Source organism: Pipistrellus kuhlii, unplaced genomic scaffold (genome assembly GCF_014108245.1).
Source record: "Pipistrellus kuhlii isolate mPipKuh1 unplaced genomic scaffold, mPipKuh1.p scaffold_m20_p_1, whole genome shotgun sequence".
Taxonomy (NCBI): domain Eukaryota; kingdom Metazoa; phylum Chordata; class Mammalia; order Chiroptera; family Vespertilionidae; genus Pipistrellus; species Pipistrellus kuhlii.
The window spans coordinates 147,346,272-147,356,397 of record NW_023425404.1 but is presented as its reverse complement, the minus strand read 5'-3'; the positions used below and the strand labels follow the sequence as shown (position 1 = coordinate 147,356,397).

General features: G+C 39.9%; 1 protein-coding gene and 1 long non-coding RNA gene across 9 annotated transcripts in view; one reads left to right on the top strand and one right to left on the bottom strand.

Annotated features, from left to right (window-relative positions):
* Positions 1-7,515: 7,515 nt before the first annotated feature.
* Positions 7,516-9,273, top strand: LOC123651137. Its single transcript, XR_006739631.1, has 2 exons — positions 7,516-8,718; positions 8,889-9,273. It is a non-coding gene; the product is annotated as an uncharacterized LOC123651137 (long non-coding RNA).
* Positions 9,113-10,126, bottom strand: part of MAPK10 (mitogen-activated protein kinase 10) — a 260,366-nt gene continuing 259,352 nt past the window's right edge. For 6 of the 8 annotated variants that reach the window (XM_036455654.2, XM_045571017.1, XM_036455421.1 and 3 more), the window contains one exon: positions 9,113-10,023. In XM_036455654.2, coding sequence (XP_036311547.1) covers positions 9,881-10,023 — 143 coding nt within the window. In that variant the 3' untranslated portion in view covers positions 9,113-9,880. Of the gene's footprint in view, positions 10,029-10,126 lie in introns of all 8 variants that reach the window. The other 2 variants (XM_036455909.2, XM_036455812.2) reach the window with 1 other exon arrangement.

The following is a 10,126-nucleotide window of genomic DNA, read 5'->3' as shown; positions in this document are numbered from 1 at the left end:
TCTTCCCTCCTCCCTAATAACCTCTTTGGAAGCACAGGCCTCATGACAATATTTTAACACCTAATCAACTATGCCCCCCCCCCCCCCCCCCATCCCCAACTTGGCTACTCAGCTTTTTTACCTGCTCAGCATCTCCACTTCCTTACTCAAGCCCTTCACACCTTTCTAGACTGTCATCCCTACACTGAACTCATTTCCATTCTTATCTTTCTTCCTAATATCCTCTGAGCAGCCAGAGGGATCTATCTAAAGGAAAATTTAGATTATATTTTCCAGCTCATATCTATTCAGCATCTTTTGTTATTTACACTAATAAAAGAATAAGATGCAAATTGACCAAACCTTTGTGACACCCACCAGCCAATCAGGAGTTAGCATGCAAATTAACCCAACAAAGATGGCAGGTTAATTTGTATATGCAGATGCCAGGAAGGCCTCTGGACAGCACGGGAAGGTGAAAAGGTGGCTCTGGCAGTGCCGGCAGCCAGGGTAAGGAAGGCCCATTCTTGCACAAATCTTCGTGCATCGGGCCTCTAGTTTAGAATAAAATTCCAAGATCTTGACATGTTCTGACCCCTGCTTATCTCTCCAATTTTATTTACTACCACACTTTCTCTTTCTTGTCCTTTCTGCTTCATCCACAAGGCTCTCTGCCATTCCTATATACAAGCTAGCTCTTACTCTAGGGCCCTTGTATGACTAGTACTTTCCCCTCAGTCTAAAATGCTTTTCCTCAGACACTGACATGGCTCCCTCCCTTACTTTGTGTCTCTTCCCAAATATCACCCCTTCTGAGACACCTGCCCTATCTACCTTATCTAAATAGCAGCCCTTATGACACCTTATCCTCTTAACCAGCTTTGTCTTCTTGGTTCTTCCCATTAGCTTACTCCTCCATTGGGATGTGGAATACACCAAGGCAGGAAGGGTGCCTGAATTCATCACAATGAACAGTTCTCAGAAGACAGAAGCAGTCAATCATCAATACCTGTGGCATGAATCAATTTGTGGTCTGAGTGAATGTTCACAGCGCAATGTCAGATTTTTGGTTCAGATATTCAGGGAGGTTCTGAGTTGGATCTTTTAACATAAAATAATAAATGACTACATTTTACCTTATGTTATTTTAGGGCTTTACCCATCATAAAAGACTGCATAAATTTCAGAGATTGTGTGTAATATGACAGTGTCACTGCAGAGTGACTCCAGTATCCATTTATATATTTTGATATCATTTGCTGATTTGGTGATTGTAATGCTAGAATTATGAGCCTTGAACTCAATATCCAGGCTCAGTAGCTCTCAGAGAAAACATAGATCAACAATCCACTTTATGTAATACAGAAAAGAAACATCATGCTATTCTGTTTTTGTCAATATATTTTTTTTTTTTTGCCTCCAAACTTTTTACCTATTTTTTTCTATATTGCAGATTATTGTTAAGGTCTCGATATGTCAACACATTTCTCCCTTTATCTGTGTAATGATGTCAGTTTAAAACAGACAAAAATATAGCACTCTCACTTTTAATTAAAAGGACAATAGTGAAGATACATACACTTTCTCATTGAGTTAATGCAGGCCTACTTGTATTTTTCACTGCAATGTTATAAAAAAAATTGTAAAAATGGTTTCATCTCCTGTAATGTCATGGAAAAATATCTGAAATTATACTAATTCATTAAGTTCACTTATATATAATTAGGCAAAATTATAACATTGAAAGAAGCAGATTTCTTGTTTCATTGATTTAAGGGAATAATAAAAATGGACTCATTTAAGTCACACCAGTACTTTGAATATATCATTATTTTAAAAGAAAGTAAACAAGTAAAATATAGATATTTTGATTTAACCACTTATTTTTAAACTGAATGATTTATTTACTCTAATATTTTAAGGATGAAGATTATGCTGTATTTATCCCCTACCTAACCCACTTAGATAGATGTTCAATAAATGTTTTAAAGTGAATGAGTGTACTATTTAAAAATATAGATCCATCACCATTTATTCTCTCTTTACCCTCTTTTGTCTCCTCTCAGCCCTCTTCCCTCTGGCAAACACCATACTGTTTTCTGTGTCCATAAGGGTAAAGGGAAGATAAGTGCTGATGGAAAGGGTGCTGAACACACAATACCATATACAGATGATGTATTGTAGAATTGTATACCTGAAATTCTTTTATTAATCTAAATAAATTAAAAAAAATTTTAAATGTAGATCAGAAATTAAACTAGAAATTCAGAGCAATCTTCTTGGAGCTTGCTTTGCACCAAATCCAAATTTGCAATATATTAACATTAATAAAAGAGCAATTGCTTTTCAGAGATTGTCCTTTTATAAAAGAAATAATTTAATATTATTAGTTTCCTCTGTTCATGTAAAATATACTTGAATTATAAAAATTGATTTTGTACATAATAATTGTTCAGATAATATTTTCACAAATGTGAATGTAGAAGTGCTGATGAAAGGCAAATTATGTGTGAAACCCTTTTCCAGGAATAGTGTGGAGAGTTTTTTCAGTGAATACTATCTTGAAGTTGCTTCCTAAATTACAAATAATCTAAACTATTGAGTAAACAAAAAGATTCCAGGCCAGGCCCAGGAAATAGCAGCACCCAAAGTTCGGTGACAAGGGGGTGAAGCCACCCTCTCCACGGAGTAAAACTTGAATGTTCTCAATTGCAATTCAGACTTATATTATGTTTCATACCAACAGAAGTATTTATTTAAGCAAGAAATATGGGATACAGAGTGGGTGGGGAATTCCAAAGGGGCGTTTGACTCTCATTTGTAGTTGTCACCAAAGTTTGTGTTTGAGAAATGTACACTCTACAGCTTGGCTTGTTTTCTGTAACTAAATCAGAACATGCTGATCTAAAAGGTTGAGCAGACGGAATTCAGTCTGTAGCTTAGACAGAGAGATTTGCCACATATAGTGATCCCCTGCATGAAGTGATCTGACGTGGTGAGATTTTCAGTGTGGTTCACTACTTTGCAAAGGTCCTCCAGGCATGGCTTTCAAAACCCTTGGAGGAGAGACACGTTACAAGTACAAAACACCATTGTGAAGAATTGGCAATGTCAAAATCTGCCATCCTGTGTTCAACCCAGTGATGTCACTTAGCAAAGGGAATCATTCTTCTGGGCTGGTTGTTGCCTGAGTAGTAGCTATAAGGAAGGTAGTTTTCAAGACTCCTTTCTTCTCCTCACTGCAAAATGAGTTAAAATTCCCCAAACATTTAGTAACTTTTATGGTACTTGATATGCACCAATAACTCCTTTCTCTCCATGAGTAATATTGTGGAATGCAATTTCCCTCAATATTGTGGGTCTCTTCTGGTACGTTTACTTGACCATTGTTCAACTTATTTTATTAAGAGACTAAAAATCTGAGGTTTAAATTAGAATAGAAGCTATGCCAGAAATAACAAAAGGCATTGGTGTAAATTGTATTAACTTAAAAGAATAGGTATTTTTATTTTCCAGATTTTCTAATAATTAATTGGTTAAATGAAATGTTTTATTTACAGAAATAGAAGGGCCAATCCTTGATATTGTTCAGATATTTCCAGCTAAATTAACATAGGTTTGGTGATTTCCTTATCAAACCACAAAATTATATATTTTTTATTCACCAAGCAGTTTGGGGGTAAGTTAGCTACCATGCAGATAGGAAAACTTTTTACCTTCTCTCTTGGGTAATAATTAAACTGATTAGTAATTCTGATAAAGTAACCAAGAATATTTAACCCTGTTCTACTCACCTAGAATGCTTCCAGAAAACGATTTTTCCCCCTTCGCTGATTTTATAAATATAAGAAAAGTTACTGAATTGCAGACATTCAACTAGGGTCCCCAAGCAGAAATGAAGGTCATTTTTAGAAGAAACCCATCTCACATGAAAGCACAGCCTTCTACATGGCCACATACATGTCACACACATTGGACCCATAGGGAGAAAGTGGGTCATTCCTCACTTCTTATTTATTCCCGAGCACAATCAGACTACACTAGGAAACCATGTGAGATGCTTCAGAACTACTGGCAAGACAGAAAAACCAAGACAATGAGCAGAACAACCATCATTGTCAACAGCAAACTCCAACAAAGTCTGGTTTAGATTTGATTTTATGTTAAGGGAAGCAGATTTACTCTGATTTTTAATAATCATAAGAAACAGAAATCACAATGTATTAACTCAGTATCCACCTACAAAGAGTCCAAAAAAGCCAAAGTTCTCCTTTATTATTGCTCTTATTCCACCAACAATTTAAAAATAAAGAAAAAAAGTAGAAGAAAAAAAAAGAAGAAGAGAGAGAAAGAACACAGAAATGAATTAAATAATTTCAAATACTTATTAAACATCACGAAGACTGTATTTGATTCATTAGGCTGACTTTCAGTTCTCACCACTAAGACCTTGTCAAGAAACTGGCATGGTTTTGCCTTCCATGGTTGATCTAGAATGGAAGGATGAGGTATGTGTGAATGTGAGCATGCTGTAAGTCCATTTATAAACACTGACACAGGACAATTCTCATCATTGGTAATAGTCTTGGGAGTTCAATCATGCAGAATAACAGGCAGGTGCAAGTTAGGTCTTGTTGCAAGACAGACATGGCAATGTGAACAGTTTAATGCTAGATAAGGGTTGGGAGATTTGTTTCCTTAGGATATACTGGCCATTGGTCCCACGGAATCAACGGTTAGATATACAGAAGTCCATTTCAGCTTGACTGACCAAGGAAATGGATCAAAGTAAATCATTTCAGACAGTAAGCAGACTATCTAAGTGCCCTCCCCCCCATAACAAAATCTTATATTTTAATCACATGAAAAATAACTAATATAACTATTTACATTGTAACTTGTTTGTTGTTTTTACAGTAAGGAGTTTTCCTGATGGTTTAATGATATCTGTATTAAATGTTGGATTCTCACAATTAAAATGTGTGTGGGGGTAAGAGCGGGGAAGATTGTAAGAAAGGGATGGAATTTATCTTTAGACCCCAAGTGGTTGGGACCAAAGATTCTTGAAGCAATTTTATTTACTTCTCTGAGCTGTAAAAGATACATTGTTCAGCAAAGTTGGCAGACAACATTCTTAGCAAACTGCATTGCTTTTAAGATTTAAATTGTCATATGCTAAAAGAATTAAAAGAGTCCTAAAATCCAGCTTGCCTCAATGGATAGAGAATCATTTTGTGGACTGAAGGGTCCGACGTTTGATTCTGGTCAAGGACATATACCTCGGTTGCAGGGTCCTCCCTGGCCCGGGCGCTGGTCAGTACAGGAGGCAACTAATCGTTACGTTTCTCTCACATTGATATTTCTCTCTTTCCCTCTCTCTAAAATCAATGGAAAAATATTCTCAGGTGAGAATTTCTTTTTTTAAGAAAAGAAAGAATTAAAAAGAAATAGGTTTTTGTATAGTTTAGATTTTGCAACGAATAATTAAAATTTAAAAGTGAGTTTTGCTTCCTCCCACCCACTCCCCTCAACCAGGTCATAGAAAGATTTATGTATTTTTATCTATTCCATGTATTCCATTTGTCAAGGTCTACCTTCTGTTACCAGTATCCTTAGGTAATGTTTATCTGATAATGATAACAAATTGAGAAAAAAACCAAAAAAAAACCTGTCCCTTGGCCATCAATTAAATAGTTCTCCAGGTGGAAGGACTTGGCCAGGCCCTGGTCCACCTGGGGTGTACATTCTCACAAAGCTCAGTCATCAGATTCTTGAAGATGCAAGGTCACCATCAGTTGTTAGTCTACAAGAAGAGATTTGGTTGTAAGGCCAATGTATCTTGTTTAAAAAAAAAATTTTTTTTTTTTAAATGAACAGGCTGACTCACAAAATGTATATAATCATATCAACATGGTGGTAGATTTTGCCAAATTCTCCCCAACAATTTAACTCCTCCTGCCTGTGGGCCCACAGCCATGCTTCCTACAAAATACAGCAAAGCATTTCACTAAGGCCCTGCAAAGAAACCGGCCTGGTTTTGGCTTCCAGGGTTGACCTAGAACTGGAGGGTGGTGTGTGTATGAAAGTGTGTGTGCTGCAAAACCAGTGCCTTATGGGAAGTGACAGGTTAAGTCTCTGAGTGCCAGCCACACACTCTGAAATGAACCCTCATCTTAGGTAGAACTTGCCCTTCTTTCAGGAACATAGTCCAGGTGAATTGACACTTTCCTGACTAAAAAGCAAGAGTGCTTTGGAAGTTACATGTGATTATATAGGAATTTTTTTAAGGGAAAAAAGGCTCAGTGCCAAACATCCTACCTAATAAAAGGCTAAAAAGCAAATAGACCAAATGGCAAAATGACCAGTCACTATGACATGAACTGACCACCTGGGGGCAGACACTTAATGCAGAAGCTGCCCCCTGGTGGTCAGTGCACTCCCACAGGGGGAGCACGGCTTAGGCAGAAGCCAGGCCTGTGGCTGGCAAGTGCAGCAGTGGTTGTGGGAGCCTCTCCCACTTTAGTGACAACCCTAAGGATGTCCGACTGCTGGCTTAGGCCCGCTCCCTAGGATTCCCAGACTGTAAAAGGGCACAGCCAGGCTGAGGGACCCCCATGAGTGCATGAATTTTGTGCACGGGCCTCTAGTAATATTATAATAAAGTAGACCCAACATTGTAAAGGGCTGGTGGGCTTTTGGAATAATTCTTTGTTGTCACATCACCTATCTTACTTTGATAACCTAGTGAAATTAATCCTATAAGCAGTGAAAAAGCCAAACTCTTAGTTTTATTTGCACATGAAACTTCAACTGGGGGATTTGTCCTATTTGAGCTTGTCTGTAAGGGAGATCTGGCTAAAGGCAATCAGCTCCTAAGAGCCAGACAACAGGGAGATCAGACTAGTTGAGTTTAGGAAAGGTAGTAATAGCAGGGGAGGGGCATTACCTAGTTCTTGCCTGGCTTAATCTAAGTAAAAAAATAAAAAAATAATAATAATAATCACTTCTGTGCCTATCAGAAACAGTCCACCTGCCATGCACTGCTAAGATGCTGGTTGGAGACCTCTTTTTATCTTTTGATGTAATTTTGTGGCTGAATAAATTCCCCTTGTGACTTTCTTTTAAAGAGTTGCTTACTCTATGCACTTAATCGCAAGTGCTAGAAAGCCAGGAGGAGAGAGGCCACAGATGAAGCAAGAGAAGAGAAGTAAAGACTTACTGATACAGCTGAAACCGGAAGACAAGTAAAGACTTATTGATACAGCTGAAACTGGTTTGGCTCAGTGGGTGGAGTGTCGGTCTGCAAACTGAAAGGTCCCAGGTTTGATTCCCGACAAGGGCATGTACATTGGTTGTAGGCATATCTCTGGTAGGGGGTGTGCAGGAGACAGCTGATCGATGTATCTCTCTCATCGATGTTTCTAGCTCTCTATCTCTCTCCCTTCCTCTCTGTAAAAAATCAATTATATATATATATATATATATATATATATATATATATATATATATATATTTTTTTTTTTTTTTTTCAAAGACTTACGGATACAAAGAAGAGACTTTTTTTTTAAGGGGTTGGGGATGGGAGAGTGTAACAGAAGGAAAAATGAGAGACGTTTTGAAAACCAGGTTGTCTGCAATATTAACCAAAAATGTTGGTAGCAACACAGAGAAATGGGGTGCTTTTATTCTAGGGGACAAGCTGCATGGTCTAACGTTTTTTCTCCCCATTTTAAACAAATGACCTCTTGTCATGAATCCTCCTGTGTGCAGCAATCCCATAAACGGCCCCACCGCTGCACAGTGTGGAGGGGGGTGATTCTATTGCTGAAAGAGAGACAAAGCTCCCCTAGTGTGTTTAAGGCGCTGTTCGGAGCACTGGCGTTCTTGTTTGCTCTCATTTGGAAGAGATTCCACTCGCCAGCCATATCACACTCATCACCCATCTGTTTCATGCGTTTCACTTCTTCTTCAGGTGAAATGTCACCACCTGGGTCAGCACCAAAATGGTCAGAGTGCACAGAGCTGTGACGGTGAGCTCAGCAGAGTAAGAAGGGAAGCCTAACCTGGTCCCTAGTATTGCTGAGCAGTGACCCTGGCACTGCCTTGTGCCTAACCCAGGTGCTGCCTCCTCAGGAGCTCAGGAAGCACTTTCACCGAACGGATGTGCAACTCGTGATTTTGCTAACCACGGACGACAATGCTTCATGGCTCTTAGGACAAACTCCTTTTGCCAAAGCTGTTTAGCAGCAGGGACGTATGGGCAGAGTTATTGCTGTGGCATCAACTGCGGTACTACACTCAAATCATTAACCCTTCTCGGATGGGTCAAATGGATGAAAATAAACAAATAGGAAACATCAGCCATATTAAGAAGTGAGAAACAATGTCAGTGGAAATGTTTTCAAATGCTAACCTGAAGATCGCCCTGTGCTTTTGTGTGTTTTTAAAGTAATTCTTTATTTTTTATTTTTTTATTTTTTATTCCAGGAGGGGAAAGTAATATTTCTTCTCAAAGGAAAACCTTGGCAGAGGATAAGCCTGGGAAGTAGCACACCCATGGAAAACACAACCCACAGTGTGAGGATAGTCTAAGTAGGCTCCTGTTCTGAAAGACGTCGCCCGGAGAGCAATTCTTAGGATCAGACACGTGCACAATACCCCCGCCTCCCCACCTGCCACTCTCTGTCCAGTTGTGACACATAACTTGTAAATGACAAATGGGCTCTTCTCTCTAGAACAGTGTTTCCCAAAGTGTGGTACACGTTGCACCGAAGTTTGGTGGAAATATGCACTGCACCATGCTTAGCTGCGCCTAATTCTACGTTCTCATGAGTACGAGGGGTACTCAGCGTTATGAAAATTATAGAAGGGGTACACATATGTCAAAAGTTTGGGAAACACTGCTCTAGAACATGGATGTGGTGTCTCCTAGTCACGGAGCAACAATCCCCTGTAGGTCTTCCTCCATACTCAACACAACTTTAGTCAGTCAATCTACCCACACATTGTCAGAGAAAAGACTCTCGGCTTGCATTCCCACCTTCCTTTAAAAGCCAAACCATTCAGGGACTGTTACCCGCCCCCCTTCCACCCCCACAATGTACATAAGCATCACATATGTTCTTTCTACAAATTGGTATACAGGTGCCATTTAATCAGTTCAAATTTGGAAGCTACATCTTCAAGGGTTCAAGAGAGCTCGCTCCTCCCCCCCCCCCCACGTCTCCCCCCTTTACATGTTTTCTTATAAGACATACAGCTTAATCAATTAACAAACTAAACAGCTTATATACTGGCAATATATTACAGATGGGTGTTATGTCAGAGTAATAGATCATATGAAATGGACCATGTGGTACCCCAGTGCGTGATGTCTCGGTAGAGCCCTGAGGACACTGACAGTAGCATCTCTAAGTAAGCAGTGCTGTCTGAATACAGACACATGCGGATCTGTATCTACATCCATCTGACTAGGCCGAAAGGAGCAGGTAGATGCAAGATAGAGACACACACATGCTGGATGGGGCCACTGCACACCTTGTCATGCCATTTGAGAGGGCAGTTACAGGTCGCTGGTTTCGCAGCCATTGAAATTACACTTTATGGAAATAAAGGCTTCCCTAATTGTGTTTGATTTGCTTTCGGTAGTAAGCATCATTGGAAGAAGATCGAAGCAAGAGCAACTAGGAGTTAAATACGCATCTGGCTTAGCTGCAATAGAGCGCTCTGGAGAAGAAGCAAGCTGAAAGGTTTGTTTCAATTTGGGCTTGGGTTCCCCCCCTTGCTGTGTTCTCGCCATTGCGTGTCTGCGTTTGTGTGTGTGCGGGTCTGTGTGTGCGGGTGTGTGTGTTCCATCCTGTCATCTGCTGAAGAACGCTGGGTTTCGCAGGCAGGCGGCTAGTCACCTGCAACAACCCAGGGGTCCCGCCGAAGCTTCCAGGCTGCTGTCAGTGTCGGACGCCAGGGTCTGGTCAGTGGACATGGAGGAGATGTCGTTGACGGACGAGGACGGAGGAAGACTCTCACTGCTGTTCACTGCTGCACCTGTGCTAAGAAAATGAAGACCCACATGACTAAATCTGGAAGCAGATTCGGTGTCTCTCAGGATGCAGCCTGGGCAAATGCAATAGGGGAACGGCTAGTCCAT